Genomic DNA, 22,646 nt, shown 5'->3' with positions numbered 1-22,646 from the left:
GATGATTATCTTAAATCCTTGAAATTGATGTTCCTTAAATGAAGGACTCAAAAAGGACCCGATTTTGCACTGATCGGTCCTGGCAGTTTCAAATGAGTGATTTCAGTTTCGGGACCATTCCACGGTTTGGAATCATTCTATTTTCATTTGAGTGGGGTCAGAACAAACATAATGCATTTCAAACTGCCAGAGCCCATCAGTCTTTCACTTCCTAATCTGTATTTGTAAGTAAAATTGCAAGGGCTTTGGTGTATCAGAAACCGTGTGACATAGGTGAACTGATCAGAGTTTCTTCTCCATCATCTGGGATAGCATCTGATCAAAGACAGATAATCACTACTTGAGGTTAGATCTTTCCATATGAAAAGAGGCCAAAGTATACAATGCTCACTATCTCCACTATTTGAAACTTGGTCAACACAAATATACTGAAGCATGCCACAAAATTGCAATTACTTTAACAGCATTCAATTCTCTTTCTGGGGCTTAAAAATATCTTTAAAGATATTTAAAACATCATCTTCTATACGAAATAAAACACATTAAAATTACCGTATCTATATAGGAGGATGGTTGCAAACGCTATTGCTATTTCTAAATTGATTATTATCTTGATAGAGCCTGATTTCTAAAATCTAGAAGAGAGAGACTTGTTTCATGGCAACTCTGGTTTCTCGAACCATATTCAATTACTACATCCCCATGTGGGTTAGACTAAGCATTATATTTTTATAGATTATGTATTTTAAAGATTAAAATAAAAAACCATGTGCTTTCTCAAATTTGCATTTCACATATTGCATTTAGGTGCAAAGTCTTATGTTCTGTATCAATGAGAAATACAACTTCTATACTGGCTGGCTAAACAACTTCTATACTGGCTGGTTAAAGACAGAAGGAAACCGAAAGTTGGCACCTGGCATTGTATGATATGATCTTAATGCAGTTTAATTTTAGCCGTAGATGCATCAAGCCAGATTTCTAATCTACTAGCAGATTTAAAGAATTTAAGTTCTTCTTAAGTACTGTATATTTTTAAATTGTTTCAATTTTATACAATATTCCTTTTTATCAGACAGGGAATGTGTAACTGAAAGAAGGTACATGGAAGTCTAGACATGCATGAGAAAAGACACACTTCAGCAGAGAAACGTACCCTGGTCACCTCTAAATCTACATACAGTTGTCACCCAATGACATCTGCATGCTATGATGAACGGGGTGTGCTAACAACGTGGATATTTCCCTGAGGTGAGAAAGAAGACAGTGGCAAGCATTCTTGCTATACAAGGACCCATTCCAGAAATGCTTGTTACAAGTAATGCAAAGGCCTACAGTCATGGCTTAACTCAAAGCCCTAAAGGAAAGAGCTGTGACCAAGGGCAGCCTTTTCAATTTCAGGAGCATTTCTATGAACAGAGTAGTCAGACATACAGAAAATAATGTGCAGTGATGTAATGAACACTGGCCTCTACCTCTGAAACTAATAATACATTATGTATCAATTAAATGGATTTAAATTTAAAAAATCTATTAAAAATGAATAAAACAACTGATTTATACTTTGAAAAAAAGGAGAGAGAGAAAATAATGTGTAGATTATCATTAAAAGGCAAATCCCCAAATCTTAGAGTAAAAAAGAGGAATAAACACAGCTTTCATTGAACTATTGAGTCTCAACCTGTCTTCCCAGAGATGCAGAGCCTACAATGATGGACGCTGACCAGTCTCATGGCTAAATGGGACTTGGCAAAGAACATAGGGGTTCTCACCCCCGAATGCAGTTCAAATAGAGTCTTATTTTGAAGAACCAAACAGAGAGGCAGAATTTATGTCCATGAAGGCGATCAAGGTAGGAGTCCATACTAGAAGAATTTCTACAAAAGATGGCAGAACATAGAAAGCTTCTCAAAGACTCTATATCCTTTTTATAAAACTCTTATATTCTTAGCATGAATGGACAGAGAGGGCCAGATCAAATATTTCTGAGTGGTTCAATTAAGACCAAAAATCATAATAGCTCTAAAATGAAAGGAGCTCCAGTTTCCAGCAGTAGAGGGTTAATTCCACAGGGACATGGGCTGTGTCTGTTTTATCTGTTACTGTATTTTCAGAAACTAGGGCAGGATCATGCAAAGAGTGAGCACTTAATAAATATTTATTTAAAGAATAACTGTTAAATGAAAACAATCACACATTTCACAAGATGAAAAATTATACAATCATTAAAATAAAAATCTTAAAGTAGAGAAAAAGAGCGTAATAACATAAATTTTAAAAGTAGGTTTCTAGATAAAATGTATGATATAAATCTCATTTTATTAAACATTTTATCATATATACATGGAAAAATATCTGAGCCCATGTGTTCTTCACAATATTGAATACTAGGAATGTGTCAGAAAAAAAAATTAAAAACCTGTGATTTATTATCTGTAAAGAATATATATTGTTGAAGTAATAAAGAATTTCTCTTAAAAATATAATAAAAGCTAAAACTTGCCAACATAACTATGAATAAATTCACCTCAAGCCCATGGGACCTATCAGAATCTTCCAAATTGAAGTCTTTAGAAGTGATCAGAGTTTGCTGAAAGAAAAATCCATGAGACAGGCAGAATGAAACCACATCTCTGAGGCACCATTTGTGTGAGTAAAACAACTTCACAATCAATGTAAAATCTTATGGGTAACCGATATGAGGATTGAATTGATGGTTCTAAATATGCTGAGGTGACAAAATGCCAGGAAGGATCTGGGCCGTCTTGTACCTTTAAGCTGCATCCTATAAATAACATAGTTTAGAAGACCCACAAATGGAGAATTACAGGAGTCTAGACGTAAAGTAATAAAGGGGTTTACCAACATTTCCACACCGTTCTTGTTGAGCTGGGGGTTCGCTGCCAGGAGGATAAAACAATGCTCCAGTAGTGATGGCAGGATGTTTGCTCAGTGATGAATCAGATGTCAACACGACACAAAGGCACTCATAACTTTGGGATGCTTTTAAAATCACATTCATAGAAGGGTTACCCAAAAAAGAAACCCAACTCAGCAAGCACTTGGAGCCAAGGAACTGAACTTTGATGTGATTTTGATTCACACAATTCCATCAAACTGTGTGACAGCCTCTGATGATGTTCTACCTGGGTAAAATCCTCATGTAGAAGGGATCGATGCTTCTCCTCATTCTGGATCAGCATATACTGTCGCAAATAATTGCCCCCAGAGAACCACTATATCCCTTGATTTCAGTTCCCTCTCTGCATTTTTCTGTTTTTCTTTACTCATTTGGATGCTTACCCTTTCCACAACACATGATAAAATATATGTAAATTACAAAGCATTATGAAATTGTTACTTCTTATTGCACCACTGTTAGGGTGTTTGAGAACAGGGAATATGTCTTATTCATTCTTCTTGTAAATGATTATTAAGTGTAATGCCAACTATAATTTTATATGCGGCTACTCTGTGTAGAAATTATATTAAGGGCTCTATATGTAGCATTGCTGCTGCTCATAACCTCCTGCTAGATACTGTTCCCATTTTACAGAGAAAGATTTATTTTGCAAAGTAGCATAAAGCTACTACATATGATGAGATTGTATGTTACCTACTGTAGCCACAACTAGTACAAATCATTAAATAAGTCAGTGAGTGAAACACTTTGAGACCTGCCTCCAAAGATCTGAGTAGAATCATCTCATTCTACTCCTAAAAGAAACAAGACTCACTAGAATTTGAAATTGGTTGGGAAAATGCCTAGTTGAAATTAATACTCAGTATAAATTCAATTGGTTGAGCAATAGGTCTTACACTTACCCTACAACAAAACATAAATCACCAAACCAAAATAATTTCCCTTCAAAAAAAAAAAGCAAATCTCTATGCTGTTGATGAAACCTGGGAGAAGTTAAATTCAAATAAATCAAAGACATTTTTATTGTAGAACTTGTTAGGCCTTTTAATATGTTAATGGTTATCATGAAATGCCAAGAAAAGGCTATTATATAAATTATTTCTCAAACTTACTCCACCAAGGAACACTTTCTTAGTTGAGTTACAAATTGGACTGATTTCCTACGGATTATATCTTACAGAATTCCACCCTGGAGAAGCTTGAGCAATCAGAGCTCTTTAGGCTGCTTAGTGCCTTTATTGCTGACACGCAAATGTAGAAAGACCAGCTATGTTAGATCAGCATTTTATTTTGTGCAGCTATGTTTCAGAAAACATAATTTGGCCCATGGTAGACTCTGATATAATGAGCACTTTACTTTTTAACTGACATACATTGTTTTCTCAAGAAGAATAAAAAGTAATGTAGGAGAAATTTCCTGCATCATTGTATGCAAAGGAGTAGGGGATTTTTTTTATGAGATTGTAGGAAAAATTGCCTGATTGAGACATAAAGTAAAAAAAAAAAGGACACAAAAGAAATCAGTGAAGTCCAAACCCAAATACTCAAAAGAAATGTTTTATTGGAAAAAAAAAAAACTATCAAAGAGAAAAACATTGGTAAATATGATAGTGTTTCCTCATTTTCTGTATACACATACAATTGGATAGTCAAGATGAAAATTCAATAAAGTTGAATTTAATATATAAATGGATGTTTTAAAATTTTAATATCATAATTCTGTAACTTATTTGGAAAAAATAAATGAATAAGGATAAAAAAGTCTAAAGAGAAAAAAAAAAAAACAAGGAGAGCCTTCCTCTATTACACTGAACTTACTATAAACTTAGTATAACAAAACAGTGGAGTAACAGTGCAGAATATATACATTATATATATATATATATATATATATATATATATATATATATATATATACACATATCTGATAGAGCAAAATTTCCTGAAATAGACTCAACTGCACAAGAGATTTAATAAGGAATACAGATTAAAATTCTAATAATGGGTTAACTTTCTGGGGGAAAAATGGATCCTCATATGACATATACATAAACTTCTAGATAGACTAAAAGATTTTATGTTTTATAACAGTATTTTGTAAATTACTAGGAGAAAATAGTATATATTTATGGAAACTTATAATGGGAATTTTTTTAAAGCTGAGAATGAATTCAAGATACCTAAAATATTAGAAGACCTTACTACATTTTAAATATCTTCATGTGAAAAACAACATAAAAACAGCTACTGGGGTGAAATATAAATACTGAATATAATAAGCAGAATTTTACTACATCTTAAAAATGTCAAGAGTACTTATAAATGTCAAAAATCTGACATTGTTTTAGAAAAATAAAATCAAGCAGAAAATTCAGTGGAAAGTGAGTAGATCAAGGTATCAAGTATAGAACTTCAAAAGAAAGAACTAATATGTACATTTTAAAAATAATTATTATTATTTATTACATAGGCAAAATGATAAAAAATGACACACTATACAATTGGTAGTATTTATCTTTCTATAGTAAAATGATTTTACTTTTACCTATTTTTTTACAAATTATTTTACAATAAACATATAATTAGATTTTTAGAATTACAAAATTAATACAAGTTATCTTTTTAAAGTCATGATATATTTTTAAGGCATACGCTTTGATAGGATATTAATGTTTTTTTATATTAATGTTTTGAGCACTATTTAATTCATGAGAGAATTCCCACAATATGACAATGAATGCATGAAAGAAAAATCCTGACTTTTAAAATATTCATTTCTCTAAATGGGTTAAAAGGACAGATTTGAGTGAAACTACAGGTGATTTTTATAATGTTTAATTTTTTTCTGAATTTTCCAAATTTTCTGGAAAGTCCATTCTACATTTTTAGAGTTAGAAAATACATATTTAAATAAAATATCCTAATTTTTATCGCCATCATAAACTTAGAGAGCTTATTGGAGAGTCTTATTGAAAAGTGTGCTTCCAAAAAAGCAAGGGATGAGATACGGTATAAAAAATGGGATTCAGCATGCCTGTCTTCCACATGATGATTCACATTTACTTTTGAATTCTGACACTAGTTTTTAAAACACAAATACAAAAACAAAAACAATTACAAAAAATACACTACCTAACCTTCCAAAAAGTCATATTTTATTATTCATTTGCTGATATTCAACAAATGTGAAATATGTATATTGCGTATTAAGGGAACACCGAGAGAGACGACAAATGACAAGTTCGGAGCTTTACAAAGATGATACGTCATTCTCTCATTGAGACAAACATTAGTGTCATCTGATTTTTGTTTCTTGGCAGGTCTGAACGAAAGTTTCAAGAACAAAGAGACAAGACAAATTAAGTGGGACCAACCTAGTGAGAAGCAGAAGTACAAACTCCACCTGCTAAATAAGTAGCATCCCATATATTGTCCTTTATAAAATGTTAAGTAATTCTACAGAGGTTTTACGTGTCTCTTCTATAGTTTCAGTAATTCTCTGCAATGGTCTCATGTATATGTGCTTCCTTAAAAAAGATTATTATATCAATAGGTACCTCTGGTAGATTTTATTTTATTTCATTTTTGTTTGCTCATTTCAGTTTCTCACATGATCGTGGTCACAAAAATGTTTTGAAAACATCATCCACAACTAAGGATCAAAAGGAAATAAGATCCCTTAACAATGCTTATTTATATCAATTCATTGGAATGAAGACTAATCGTATCTGTAGTTACATAATTACCTTCTAAAATGAATTTCACTCAATACATCCAAACTGATGGGAAGAAATAATAGTATCACAGTCTATCTAGAAATATGATAAGTAATATCTCAAGTTAAAGAGAAACTCAATGTATGAATATTCAGCATAAATATGCAAACCATTCTATACCAAGTCACCATATCTAAACCCTGCCACCAGGCTTAAGCTATTAGCTATAACCAGGTAGAAATAGAGATATTTAGAATATGAAGACAAGAAGAAATTTCTCCCCGAATACTGGTTTTCTATTATGTCATCCAGTAGATATTTTCATGTTGCAATTATGTTGCACACCCATTCCATTTATGATGAAACATATGGAAACTTAATTCTCTGAGAAGGTGAACAATAAGCCCTGGGAATATCACTCACTTTCAACAGATTGAAATAGTCTGATCACCTCCTGCCATTCCCTGCCTTTCTCTGAGTATAGACTCCTGCCTCTTTGGATCTCAGCATGCGATTCTCATTAATGGCAGTAGAGGGGGGTGCTGGAGCTCTAGGTGACCATGCTTGTGCATTAAACCAGACTTTTGCGAACCACTAGGCTCATGGGCTACGGGGAGAGGAGTGGGAATTTCCCAGTCCCAGTAATGCTTTCTGACATATAAAGAGGGAAAATAGTTACACCTTTCACTGCATCACTGTGGGAAACTAATTTGTTTTGACATACTGAGAAATAATCTGATGTTCGTATTTATTCAGAAAAAAAGCTGTATTAGCTAAAAACAAATTTCACGAATAAAACCAGGGATACATAATCAGACATGTACATCTATTGAGCATGTCTGATTCATAGGGAATTAACCATCGCTCATATACTTCTCTTTAAAGGAATCTAATTTCTATCACTTTGAAATCTTTCCCAACTCCTCTCTCTAGCACTGCTAGGACCCAGGACACAGCTGTCTCCAGGAGCACATGGAAACATTATACCCAGAACACTAGCGGGCATTGATCCGACCCGCTTGTCTCATGCTTCTCCTTCCAAAAGGCCTTATAAATGATCTTGATTGAAGAGCTATTTCAATACTATTCTTGGCACAACGACAGTCACTGAAAACCTTTCTGAGCTACAGCCGGTTTCACAACAAGCTGACACACCACCTTATTTATTTATCTTCAGTTTCTGAAAACCTAATAGCTAAAATTCTTTTTAAACTTAAAAATCACAAAATCACCACTCTCACCAAACTCTTCTGGTTGGGAAGGGCTTATAGAAATATATTGGGCCTTAGAGATAACAGAAAGAAAATGGGGGCGGGGTGGAAACCCCAAAGAAACCATAGTGAGTGTGATAAGGGACTCGGAGTTACAAGTATTAAAAGAGATGAATTGCATTAACCCCTGCCCTTCCCCATTATATTCACTGCCCACTGGAAACAACAACAGAATTACTAAAATCCCACACTCTCTAATGGGATGGTAATAGGATTCAGAGGCCATTAGGGTAAAGGCAATCCATATTTTACACTGTAATAAGCTCAGACTGAAGATACTGTGCCCCTCCTCAGAGATCAACAATTACCAATTTAACATTAAGAAATCCACAAGCACTTTCAGAACTGCAAAATAAACCGAAGAGCCCAAGTTCTATTTTTTTATATCTGTATGTATTTTTGTAAGTAAAGTCATTTGCTAAATTGAGGTATGCATAAGTTTTTACTCTGATATTGATGATTCCTCATTCCAGGTTGCTTTGGAAAGGAGAGATATTGTGATTGTTAGAAGGCGGTTATACTTTTCTACAAATGAAACATATCTTCTTGAGGCAAGCACAACTAATTTTTCAAAGAATTACCTTTTTTTCTTAAAAAATATTTTCTCATTCAGGAAGAAATATAATAAACTATTTTTGGTTTGAAGAGTTTCTACAAAAGATACACAAGGGGGTTTAATAGGATACTCTTTGAGAAGGAAAAGAAGAGAAAGGGATGGACGTCTTGACATCATCTTAGGAGCAAAAACAAGGTCAGGGGTGTATGTAAAATATTTAAAAATAGAAATTACAGTTGTGACCTCAAATCATTTAATCTGCATATTGTCAGGGGCATAGTAAACTGACCAGCTTTTTAATGTTTATTAGTATGACTTAAAATAATTTTATGATTTGCTTAAAATTTGTATAAAATTATTATCTAAAGAACCTCTAGGATGGCTGCTGGTTGTTGATGTTTTTGTATAATATAGAAAGACAATGCATTTTTAGGAAAATATTTTGATTGATGAGTTTTTAAATTCTTTCCAGAGATGAAGAAAAGGATTTGCTTATTATTAATCCCTACATATTCCTTTTTTCAACCTCCCTGACACAATATTAAAAAATAAAATCTTTTTAGCCTCCCTGGCACAATATTAAAAAATAAAATCTCTGATAAAAGGCAGCAAATATTACCAAACTATAGAATAATAGCCAGCTGCCCTCCTCCTCCACGTCATATCAGGTATGCTTTAGTTCTTCCTGAAACCTCCATTATTCTTCCTGAACAACAATATAATTCCAAGGTTGCTTTCATCATATCAATATATGGAGTGAATCTCATTGTATATATATATATATATATATATATATTTTATAAAATGCTCCCTCCTTTAGACAATAAAAACAAACAACAGTGAGCACAGGGTTTGATAATAAAGGCAGAAGATAATTTAAAAAAAATAAGAGTGAAAAGGAATAAGGAGGAGGAGGAGAAGAAACCGTATCTGAATGCTCTTTCTACCATATTCCTCATACCTCTCAACAAACTTATCACACATTTGTGATTAAAAGACAGTAATATCTGGAATGCAGCTGACTAAAATCACAAAAGATTAAGGTTGTTCACTCCTTACTTCCAAATCCAGTCTTAACCATATATGGGGGTTCTATGAGAATAATTTTCTACTTTGAGGGTGTGACTTAAATGATCACAAACAACAACACATAAAAATGAAGTGGGTTCTCTGACAACAACTGCACAAACCAGATGCTACTCAGTCATCTAAATGTGCTATCTATGGAGAGCAACAGTGTGGGGGTCTGGGAAATCTTGTGGTAGGGATGCAAACAGAAGTCTCAGGGTGTTAAATGGAGGATTGGGACCTGTTAGCGTTCTTTCAATTATAAGGAACCAGGAGTAGTTCCATCTGTTAAAGAGAATTCAAAGGCCTTACTGAAATATTTAGGGAGGAGCGTAGATCGTCACATAAAATGACCTTGGTCCCCTAGGGACAACTAAAAGAAATAAATGTATATTTATTCTGCATTATCATGTCTGAATCCCTACTTAAACCATATTCATGGTGCTCAGGGTCTAGTTCTTTTTAAGTAGTTCTGATGGCCAAGGCTCCCTATCTTGAAACCAATCACTAGAGTAGAAAGGGGAATCACCATTTGGGGGCTTCACTAGAATAAGTCTACCATCGATCATAAATAACATCACCACAGCCTAAGGAGAAAAATACAACTAAAATGTGTACAACCACGTCTAACTAAGAGGTTGGTTCCATTCTATGACTTAGGGACCTGGATCGATTTCAAGGTAGGTAAGGAGAGGCAGAAGAAAGGTGACCCCTAAGACTACTTTAAACCTGTCCTTGAGTAAGACATGAGTCCAAGCACGGGTGTGAATCCTTCCCAGTCTCGTGAAAGAGATGATAGCTTTATCAGTGCGTTGTGATTATTTATGTATTTAAACATTCGTTCAAGAGTTACAAGTTAAATAAGCTTTATGCTGCCAGGTATCTTACTAGGTATCATAATACATCAGTGCACAAGCTAACCGCAAGGTTCCTGCCCCCTCTGAACTTAAGGGCATGTGGAAATGGACAAACTGGCAGTCATGTAAACTGAGAACATTGTTATAATAAAGGAGATGTGTTGTTACAGGGTCACAAAGGGAGCTCCAAATTTAGACTTAGGTTGTAGTAGTCCAGGAATCTGGGAGGAAGCAACATTTAAACGGAAACCTAAAAGATGAATAGAAGATGCAAGCCAGAATGTTGGAAGAAGACAAGAAGGATGAGCATTTGCAAAGACAGCTGGCAGAACTGAAAGGGATGGAACAGGGAATGGAGCAGTTTGAGAGAGGCGATGTGGGGGCACAGAAGCAGGGGAGATGATACCTGGGCAGCACCCCATTACACTATAAATTCCTCGAGAACAAGAAATACATTGTATCTTTCTCATTCAATAATGTGGCAACAGAACAAGCAGATTATCCATTGGAAGCGGTCTATCAATATTTATCAATTATCTCTTGGTGATAACAGAAGCCACTCTGGCCTAAAGTTCTTTGAAATACTCCACACGATCATTTTCCAAAAATGCTTAGTAGGTTTTTTGGTTTGTTTGTTGTGTGCGCATGTGTTTAAAATTGTTCTGCTTTCACTGCCCTCCATCGCCTCCTACTGTCTTATTTCTGACCACGCCCTTCTAAGCATTTTGTATTTGCAGCCCCAGATTAGGATTTGTCATGGAAGAAACTGAGCTTAAAATGCCATCCACTAGGGTGTAAATAGGCAGATATGGGAATACATTATTGATAAATTAGTTCCCAGGATGAGTGACATTAATGTGTGCAAGACATATTACGTTCAACATCATGCAACATCAAGTTAAATTCAGATGATACCCGAAGCCCTGCTGAACAGTTTTCTATCACACGGGATGGTGTGTAAGAGCACTGGCAACTCTATGATCAGATAGCTCATAGCTACATGCCATCATTTTCTACACTTTTTGTGCATGACTTTTTTTAGAGAAAAACTTGATAAACATGCTCAACTGTGCAGCAATTTGCTGAACTGTCAACATTTTTAGCCTTATATATAACATAAATCACAATTTTCTAATACATTTTCCAACATCAGGGACATTTAGTTCATAAGAACAAATAGAATTGCAACATATAAATCATCAAATCATTCATTTGTAAGAGTTGAGGAAACTGAATTGGCAGCTAGAATAGAAATAGGTTTTGGATATAATAGTCAAATGTTTAAAAACAATTTACCTTTGGGTTCTGGTAATATTAAAATATCTTCAAAAAAGGATCCTAGAGAATTACAGTCTCATAATAAACCACAGTCAAGTAATTAAAATTTGAGTTTCTGTCAAGGTTCTTGCCATGTTAATGTTCATTTATCTGAAATTTGCTTAAAACAAATAGATTAGATTCATTTCAGGAACAAGAATGACATGACTTTTTTGTTAACACTGATTAATGATTTTAGTTCCTAATGTCATTAGTAGACTATTATCATTTTGCCATTTGAAAAATGGTCTCCAGAATCTCTAGGTCTCATCTAGGTTTGCCCATTTCTTATATTCTACTGACCTCTAGAGACTATATGTGTGTGTATATAAATCACATACGATATGTGGTTATAAATACATACAACATATACATCATAAATGACATACAGACTAGGAATAAAAGGATCTTAACCATAGAAGCCCATTTCATTTTTAGAAAAAATATGTACATATTATTTACATACATTTTCAAACAGACCCTTAGGTATACATGTTTAATAATAAGCATGTTGATAGCACTTTCCGTGTTCTACTTGTATAAGACTCACCGAAAAGTGAATTTCAAACAAACTAACCCTATCTTTGCTTTGTGACTTGCCAGCAGTAAGGAATAATAGAGAATTTGGGCACACTGGCCAAGCTTTTCCATAAAGCCAAATATATTTTTAGTTGAGATTAGATCACTTTATGTGAGGATATGCTTCCCCCAAATCATGCTTGCTGTATTTCTTTTCTAGCCCTCCTCCTGACCAGGCAAAGCATGTCAAATTTAGATGTACCCAGTGAGAGCTCAGATGGCTTGGTAAGCCTTGAATTTTTTCTCTGTGTTTCCAATTGCTAAATATATTCATGAACGTAACATTCAACATTAAAATAATTTCTGATTCAGGACTAGATCATGAACTCCTTAAGGGTTAGGTCTGGTTCGCCTTGGCATCCTTGCTACCTAGCACACTGACATTAGATTGCGGGAAATGAATAATGTCAGCTAGAGAAAAGCGCAGTATCTTACCAGGCACATAGCCACGCCATATCTTACTAGGAATATACCCATTATCTCTCTACTTCTGACTATTTATAGTAGATAAAGATATGGATATAGATACTGATACAGAGATGGAGGTAGAAGCATGTACATATATATATAGAGAGAGAAAGAAAAACATATATGCATGAATATATGTATAGATATATGTGCAAATGAGGCACCTCCTATATATACAGAACTCATGACTAGACTTGTCATTTATTTTTCTAATAGTCATTGAAGTTTTCCATTTTCAGTACTGTATACTACATTACTGTTTAAATTCTCATTTAAAATATGGGTGGAAATAAAATAGAATATGGGTGGAAAACCACTTGTCATTACACTACGTCACCAATCATACATCAGCATTAAAAACTCCAAATAAATTTCTCTCTAATATACTCAATTTTAATCTAATGATAATATGTTTAGGATCAAGAGCGTTTTAACATTTTTTTGCCCTTCAGTATATCTGTGTTAGCTATATTACATGGTATATATTTTGTCATTTACATCATATTACATAGTAGATTTAGAAACAGAAACATCTTGCAGAGTTTGATTAGGCACCTTAGAGTGCAACTAATTATTATAGACATGTTTGTCAGAAAAGGATAGTATGAAAGAAGAGTCAATTATTTGCTGAGACATTGTTACCAAGTGGCAGATACAACCACAAGACTTTGAAAATGTCCAAGCCACAACTGACATATAAGAAAAAGAAAGGAAATCAAATTGTGATTCTGCAGTGATTTCCAGTAGGTGGAATCCTGCGGCCTCTTCTATAAATTTGGAAAGGTGCTGGGAATGCCAACCTCCCTGGAAAAGCCAGCTACACTTCTTATACTTTGACCATTTCAGCCTAATTCTATCTAAAGAGGCTTTACAGTCTTTAAAGTCCTCTGGGACTCTGAAGACCTCCAGGGGGGCAAATCCTAAATATAAATAGTTTATCAAAGATTGACTGGCAGTGAGCTGGTGATGGAAATGGACTGGAAATGGTGTTGGAGATTAACTCAGTGGGGCCTGCACACCAATAATCCATGTGTGTAGTTAATACCAGAGGAATATGCTAATCAGATGTCTGACGACCCGCACAAGGTACACTGGCTTGATCTGTGGTCTTATAAAATGCCAATGAGGCACAATATCCAACTAGTTAATTCAAAATAGTAGTTGGTCTGAATGATAGGTGAGGGGGATGATATAAGTCAGAACAACGAAACCAATTACTTGACATCATTCAGGCAGGTTGATTTACTTTTTGCCTCTTAAACACAACAATAAAATATTGGTATAAGAACACCTATAGTAAAGACATAAACAGAAAGAGGGGCACCAGAATTGAAATTTAGTCAGAGACTAGTTTCAAATTTTAGTGAATTGAAATTTTAGTGAATAGCTTTAAAAACCTAGCCACTCAGACTTTTTACATAATTAGGTCTTCTGAAAGATAATTCACTGGTTTGGATTTTGCTGCTCAAATATGCCCTTCCATACCATTAGCAGAGGTGCCAATGATTAGAGAAATGATTCACGTCAGGTAGTTAGAGAAAAGACAGGGGAGTCAGAGAAGAAATCTGGATAATCCCTATGCTGGAAATTCAAACCCTGGATAATCAGGACTGTACTATATATGCAATTATGATTCTGTCCAGTTAAGAGAAATTTGTAATCCACTCAGTTTCAAGCCTATAAAGTCACATTTCTCAAAAACTTGTATTTTGGCCTCCAATGGCTTAAAAAGTTCTCCTTGCTAGATTGTCTCCAATTACAGAAATCCTTCCCAAGTACAAGGCTGCAGAAGTATATTAAACCTGTAGGATACCATGTAGCTAGCTGTTTTACAGAGCTTTACAGAGCACACAATCCTGATGCATGATGTAATACTCCTGAAGCAATTCACCACAATCTGATAACACTATTTGTCCAACTCACAAATGTTATCCAATATATGCAGGGAAAGGAAGGAATTGTCTTTGCGTAGAAAGTTCAGAACAGTAAGCAAAGGGAGGTATAAATAAATTTACATTAACTTTAACAATCTTTCCCCCACCCTAATGCACACTCACACACACACACAAAGATTTCATGGGTAAAGAAACTCAGGATGGCTATAGATTCCAAACATTTTGGGTCTATGCAGCAATAATAGAGTTACTGCAATGGCCACAGATGTGTGAGTCAGGAAAAGGTCTGGCCACAGCTGTCTGCCAGAAAAACTGAAGTCAATGGTGAAAAAAACAGCTCAAGTGCAAGGCTCAACTTCAGTACTACATCAAAATGTGGTTTATGCCTAGCAAATAACAGTTAATAATAGAGTTGTAAATTTCCATTGTATTAACATGCATGCCTCCAGTGAACATAAGGGTGTGTATGTTATGGATTCGTGAGTGCTGATTTTTCCAGGGTTTTCAGAACTCTCTGGAAACACACAGAAGCAAAAACAGTCAAATGAGGCAGGCTGGAGGAAACAGGGGGAAAAAAACCCACCTACATTCAAGGTACGAAACAATAATTTCTAAGCCTCTGGGATCTATTTTTTTCCCTTGCATTGTAATGCAGTCAAGTGCATGAGTGATGCCTTTTGTGTTTGATAATGTCAAGTGTGAATGTCATGGGCAGCCCCCATCTCTGATGGTATTAAAATGGTGGGAAGATAAAAAGCTTAGAGAAGTAAATGGAACAAATTAGATTAAAGTGGTTGGAGGACAAGGCAAGGCAATCATCTATAGCTTGGTTCCAAGGTGATGTTGGTAACCCTGTTCACCTGAATAGTCTGGTTAAATCAATTTCTGAGAAAAAGGGTGGCACTCCACTTACCTAACTGTGCTAATAATTATTTCTGCTCCTTCTCATTATGAAGTCTGTTGGGCGCAAGAAAACATCTTAAATGTTAACATATAAACCTTCACTATATAGTTAGAGGAATCTCCACAGCTGAATTTGTCAAATACACTACACATCTAAGAGTTCAAGGTAAGTTAGTCAAGGTTTCTAGAAAGTAACTGACACATAGGCAATTCAAAGAAGTAATTAATTTCAACAGATAAAGTATATACCTTCTCAGAGAGGATGAAAACTTTTAAAGAGCATAAGAATACATCCTAAACAATCTCAGAAAACAGGAAATGAACATCACATTAATTGATTATATCCAAATAGTACGCAGAGAATATAACACATTCTAAATTACAGGTCTCATCTCTGACAAATAGTGAAGGTTTTTCTTACGAAAACAAATGCATATACACAGAATCCCTGTCTAATGAGGCCATGACATCTACAGTACATACAAGAAATTGCAATAATTATAATAGGAAGGTGTTTCTCGGAGCCATTCTCCCTCCTTGTGACAGTGTTTCTCAACCTTACCACCTCGGTCTAGGATAATGCAATAGATTAGCCTCTGGTTTCTGGCCTCTAGACAAGGGGTTCTCACTGTTTTGTTTTGTTTTGTTTTTTAACAACATCCCTAAAAAAGTAAAGCAATATCCCACTAGTAACAATAGCTCCCTTAGGCCACAGTATAATTGGAGAGCAGATGGTCCCTAGATAGACATTTCAGCATCTGTTGGGTGGGCAGGAGTGTAGTATGGACCCACTATTCCACTCCTTCCCTATTCTCTTCCAAGGGAACTCTTCTTGAAGTTTTCAGATCTCATCTTTTCAGTAGCTATTAAATCGCTCGACCCGCCACTCAAGGCTCTCAATCATATTGGCATTACTCGTTCTTTTTGGTATTACATACCACATGACCCCTCACTTTGCTCATCGAGATTATTTTGTATCTTCACCTTTCACTCCTAATTCAAAGACTTCCACCTTCAGGATCCTCTCAACCTGCAGTGATCCTCTCTGTTCCATTCTCTTAAGGAAAGAGTTAGAACTGGGTACATTTTAATCCACTAGGCAATTCTCTAAGTATGGGTCACATCTTGTGTATTCCTAAAATTCTCAGTGAGAAGACAGACATTTGTTGTTATTGTTTGAGGTAGCATTTGGCACATTTGACTCAGGGTGCTTTGGGCAAAGTCAGTGCTTGATAGCTCCACTGAAAACAGAGAATACCAAAAGTGAACAGCAAGCAAACCAGAAAAAGGAACCCAAATCTCCCATCAAATTGTATAATTGGTTTTTTTATTTAACTACAGAAAAACAAACAAACAAAAAACCCCCTATAGGTCAAGCACAAAATAATGTATTTGAATCAAAGAAAAAAAAAGGCCATTTCTATCCAGTGGGACTTACAGTACTAATTACAATATAGGAGTACCGGACACGTCTTTTAAAGATAAGCTTTTTTTTTTCTTTTTTTTTCTTCCAGAAAAGAGAAACAAATGGGTGTTAAATCAAAACATCCTCGGGAGCATTTCCTACCTCAGGAATGAAAACTGACAAAGAAGGGCTTCAATGCAGAGAAAAAATCCACCAGAAAAGAGCTCGGACTGGTTAAGGTAAGAAAAACCGAAAGCTCTACCACATAGGTTATACCCTTGTCCTGTCTGTGCCTTTGTAATATCCAGGCTTCCCGTGCATTGAAAAAAAAAAATACATACACTTCTCTTTGACAATTGAAATCAGTTAATTGATCATTCCCAAAAATAAATATTCCCACAGATAGAGGTCATTGGTTGCCTGAAATTGCATCAGTTCATGTCTGGGTACTAGAATCCAGGCTCCTCTGGGACATCTTTGTCATTTTATCAGAGTGATTACCAGCAGAGTAGTTCTAGCGTGGGTCCCCTCAGCTTGTAGTGCTTGATGCTTGCTCTCTGCATTCCTATTTTCTCCATCAAGCTTTGTGGCTTTTGCTTTGGAAATCTAGCACTTAATATCCAATGTTAATTACATTTCCTAGTCTGAGGAAAATCCTATTGGGCTAATTTTTCAAAATCATATAATGAAAGAACTTCAGTGACAAACCATGTAGGTTTTCGATTGTTTCTTTACGGATAGATCTATTAAGCACTTAATATTCAGTGGGAAAACAGTCTCAGAGCAATGAAATTCTATTACTTTAGAGGTTGCATGCTTTTAATTTCTTAATATTTCATTACATGTTGGCAACTGGTGCATATTTTTATAATGCGTTTGATCATTACTCTTCTCAGAGTATTCTATTTCAGTTCTTCCTCTGACATCATATTTGCATGTTAAAGGGTTTTAGCATTCAGGGATGAAATGTTCTGAATAGTAATGTGCAGTTAACTTGATTTTTTAAAAACGGAAAACAGCAAACAGACATTATATATAGGGACTAAAGAGAACAATCCCATAATTTTAAAATCTAACTCAAGTTTTAATAGCTTTCTATAGAACATCATAAAAGGTAATGATTCAATATAATTCATTAATTAGCAAATTATGCAAAATGCTATCAGCGGAGTTTGGGGAGAAGGATCTTTTCCGTTGGCTTTTATAAGTCTACTGCATTTCTTTTTTTCCTGTAAAAAAATGATCTTTTCTTTGCTCTCCAGCAACATCTACTGGAAAAGTCAGAAAAATGCTATTTATATGAATCAGATAGTTTGAGTAAGGATAGTTTTGGTTACCATCTGCTTAGGAAGTGCATGCTGCACTACCATCCAGTTTACAACCAGATTATTTCTGCCCACGTTAGCTCTACTGAGATGTCTAGAAGAAGGGCAGAAGGGTAGTGGTTCACTGATACAGAGAGCCAAGCTGCAACTTCGAATGTATCATCTCCTCACCTTGAAGAAGTCATTTTCATCAACAAAATTAAAACACATATGTGACGCAGACAACATATTTTCTCCCGGCCCATCTTCTCAACACTTGTCACTTCTTTTAGGAAACATTCATCATTATCAGTGGCAGCCCTAACACTGAGGAGTTGGGTAAAGCGAGAGTCAGAGAAAAGATTTTATGAGAGAAAGCTATGTCGAGACACGGACTGAATCCGAGAGGAACTACTTCAAGATTCTGCAAAGTTTCGTAAGTTGAGAAAAGAAAACTGCAGGTGATGTGATTTTAAAAACTCACTAGGCTACCACCAGCATGACACCATCAACATTCTAGAGCAGTTTCTTCTACCCCTGTCCACATCTTTCTCTGCTCTTTCCCCATGATGGAAAAATGAAGATTCCCCACACCTGTACGAGGGGTCTTCCTTCAGAACTTCGGCGGGCTATCTCTCCATGTTGAAGTCTGATGAGACCCCATTGTCTCTTTGGTCTCTACTCCCCCCAAATTCAGCAGCTCCTCATGTATACTCGTAAAATTGGATTCACGTGCTGCACCCGCGAAATGCCTTTAGAGGGTTTGGCAAACATGAGACATGCCAGAGTAAGGTATTGGAGAGCAAGTCCAATTTGGAAAGTCGGTAAGAAAAAGAATCTTATCATGAAATAAATATATAAACCATCCTCTGGTTCACGGTTGCTGGTCTCAATGATGCCACATAGGACAGCAGCTCTTTCCGGTACCAAACCTTGTGGAGGCATTAAAGTCACCTTTCTAGATCTCATTCCGGAGAGGCATTCGTTTAACAGAACGTTGTACTTTGAATATTCAGATGTTCCCATCCCCTCAAAATTATCTAAAAATTAAGTCAAACATTTTAGGTAACATCCTAGGTAACAAACTTGGATATAATTTGGATTTCTGTTATCCTTAAATAAAAACTCTGGCTAATGAGTGTCTTTCTTTTTTTCTTTCTTTCTATTTTTTTCTTTCTATCTTTATTTTTTTTTTTTTTGCATTCTCAAATTTCAGTTCATTCATGCCAGCAATAAATTTTAGCAGCAGAGGCAATGAACACAAAATCAACGAAAACTGAGGTTAAAAACACATTATCGAAACCTTAAAACAACAGCAGCAGCAATAAAAATCAGGTACCGGGAGACTACAGTATATTGCATTTTGTGTTTGTTCAATGTTAAAATAGATGTGAGCCTTTTAAGCTTCATCCCAAAGCTCTTTAAAGGAGAAATGCCATCAAATATAATCCACAACTCTCATTCATAGCGCACAAAAGGGACAGCTTCCTAAAAGCCACCTACGGTGAAAGTCCACATGTATTCTATATTTAGGGTCCTAAATGCAAAGTTCCAACTTGAGCCTGATAATTAGCCCCCTTCATTATTGAGCTGCTTAAAAGCCAGGAAGGCTTACCAAACAGCACCTCCAGAGTTAACTCCCATCTCAAACTGTCATAATTCAGTTATCCTAATTATTTACTGGATCCTGTTCTAAAACATGCCCTAACCTGATGTTTTAACTTCATATTTCATTTGGGACAACACTTAATCTCCATTTATGAAACATCAACCTGACACAGGTTAAGGAGATAGAGCTTCACTGACAAGATCCACACCAAACACACCCCAGCAACTAGACTTAAATAAACTCTAACCTTGCTTAAACCTCCAGTGAAAAATTATTATAACACATCAGAAGTTCGCTTAGAAGAAAAATTTCAAATGCCAGCTCTCTCCCAGGGTTTAAGTCCCCGAGTTCAAAAACAGAATCAATTGGATTATTTTTCTCCGTTAGCTGTTTAGAATTTAACATAATGCAAAGTGCTATTCTGATCAAAATCATCTTTCTCATCTCTCTCCTTAAATAAAACGGAGAAGAAATCATTCAGTATAAATGCATTTACTATACAAATCTATTTTCAATTGAATTTGCTGCATGCTCTAATTCATCAAAATTAATACAGGTACTTTCTATGTTAAACAAAAGGAAGCCGACTGAAAAATCGGCTTCTGCTGCGGATGCCTTTCTCAATTACAAAACGGTGAAAACAGAGATTTAACTAAGCCACTCGGTCAAACCCTCCGATGGGCGCTCTTACCTGGCTCAGCTGAAGGCTTCCTTCCCTTGTTAGCAGCGTGCAACATCTCTAGCTCGCCCCAATCCTCACCACCGGTCTCCAATTACACCGCTAAATCCACCCCCCTGCCTTTCTTTCTTTCTTTTTTTTTTTTCTGTCCCTTTTCTTTCTTTCCTTCTTCTTTTATTCCCCCCCCCCCCCCTTTCCCTAGCAAGAAAATGCTTATTGAAAGTGATTAGTTTTTGTTGTCCCTTTTAAGTCCCTCCTGCGGGAAGGAACAGGGGAGCAATGTGACGCCACCTTTTAATCTTTTGTAAGAGTGAAAAGGCAGAAAAGGAACGCTCGATCAAACTGAGCTGCACACATGACTAAAACTCGCAGGAGAGGCTGCCGCTGCCTGGCGAAAGCACCGCTAGGCTTGAGTGTAAGAACAGAGAAGAGGAGAGAGTCAATGGAATGTGACAACGTATGTGCATCAAAGGCAGGAGGAGAGAGAGAACAATGAGCGAGGGAAAAGACAGTGAGGAGAGAGGGAGAGAGGGAAAGAAGGCAGAGAGAGAAGGAGAAGGAGAGAGAGACAGAGAGACAGAGAGAGAGACAGGGGGAGAGAGAGAGGAGAACGCGGAGAAAAGATAGAGCGGGTTTCAGGCAAAGGATTCTGAGAATAAAGCCACAGTGCAGTGTCTGGCAGCTTCTGTTTTTATCTCAGCGAGCATGATACACTGCCTCTCTCATTTAGAAACACATTCGTGTATCTTCCAGGTTTGAAAACTGAGATAATCGCAGTGTGTCTCTGGTTTTGTCTGATTGGCATTTAACTGTGCGGTGTACCTGTGATTTTTTAGGAGGCATTTATGTGCAATTTATTTCGCATATTTATTTATGTAGGCAAAAATGAAAGCTGCTAATTTCTATGGCAATTTGCAACGTAGTTTTACTGGCAGATGGAACTCTACTTATCATAACTGCTGACAAACTGCCATGGGTAAACAAAAGAAGAAACAAATGCTTCGTCTTGGTAATTGTCTTTAAGAGAAGAAGCCCACACCAAAATATTAGTACTTGCAGAACCTCTGTTTCCTGGCTAAAGTTTGAAAGGTGGTTTCTCCCTATTAGTGGTATTATTAAAGGCAAAATAAAAGAGAGGGCAAGATGTTTGAAGAAAAGTGGTGGAAAAGAGGCTATTAGGAAAGTGAAGACCTAAATTCCTTCTGGTTTCCCTCCAAATGTGACAACAGGCTTGCCTTCTTGAGTCCTGGAACAGAGTTTTTGAGTCACTATTTCTATAGACTTTTACTGCATCCTTCTGCCTTCCTGTACCATTTTAAAGTAGGTTCCATTTTAAAAATAAAGTCGAAAAGAAATGATTTCCCAAAATCAAATTGTTTCGAATGGTGTTTTACCAGCTTTGTTCCATTTCTACTCATCTTCTGCCACATGGGGGCTAGGATTACACAGTTAAATTCCCTAAGTGACCTCTCTTATAAGGATGTAAATTACCGATTCCAAGGTCAAGTGTTTGGTATAAGTTATTGGTGGAAATAACTGCTTGCTTTCCATGGTAACCTGAGCTAACGTGGTAGTAAGCCAGCAAGAAGGGGAGACACCCAAGCTTTTGACTGACCATATTTTTGAAATTAAGCAATTCTAATAATGGAAAATAAATCCCATGTGTCCTACTTATAACAGTTATTATTCTGGAAAAACTAAAAATAAAAACCCGGTCATCTCACTTCAACCATTGTGTAGCCCACCAGTATATCCCTGGACCCCAGGCGTCTCATGTTTTGGAGATCCCGTGTAAGCCACCAGATACGCAGTGAGAACTGGTCCAGGAAGAAAGACCTTTCTCCACCCTGGCCACAGGGTTCTATCCAAAGAGGGATTGCTTGATCTTATTAAACTTGAAGTGTAATAATTTTTGTGGTTTGCCAATTGGAGGATATGTCTTTAGCTTGGCCCCAAATAAAGAAGTAAGAGTCCCCCCCCCCCTTCCATCCCTGCAATGTGATCAAGATGAAGCCTTACTTATCATTAAGGCAGAGCAGAGATTGGAGAACACACAGGGGCTGAACAGAAGGCAGCTGGCCAGAGAACAGAGAAAG

General features: G+C 36.0%; 1 protein-coding gene across 16 annotated transcripts in view; it reads right to left on the bottom strand.

The window, feature by feature from the left end:
• The window catches only part of TENM2 (teneurin transmembrane protein 2), a 3,550,639-nt gene that overhangs the window by 632,782 nt on the left and 2,895,211 nt on the right, over positions 1 to 22,646 (bottom strand). The window contains exon 1 of one of the 16 annotated variants that reach the window (XM_041750483.1): positions 20,563 to 20,690. The exons of 14 other annotated variants lie outside the window; for them this stretch is intronic. In XM_041750483.1, coding sequence (XP_041606417.1) covers positions 20,563 to 20,608 — 46 coding nt within the window. In that variant the 5' untranslated portion in view covers positions 20,609 to 20,690. Of the gene's footprint in view, positions 1 to 20,562; positions 20,691 to 22,646 lie in introns of those variants that run through there. One more of the 16 variants, XM_041750490.1, reaches the window with a different exon arrangement.

The sequence above is a fragment of the Vulpes lagopus genome, chromosome 3, assembly GCF_018345385.1.
Source record: "Vulpes lagopus strain Blue_001 chromosome 3, ASM1834538v1, whole genome shotgun sequence".
NCBI classification, from domain to species: Eukaryota; Metazoa; Chordata; class Mammalia; order Carnivora; family Canidae; genus Vulpes; species Vulpes lagopus.
The sequence above is the reverse complement of the archived record's forward strand: the minus strand, read 5'-3'. Positions and strand labels throughout refer to the sequence as shown.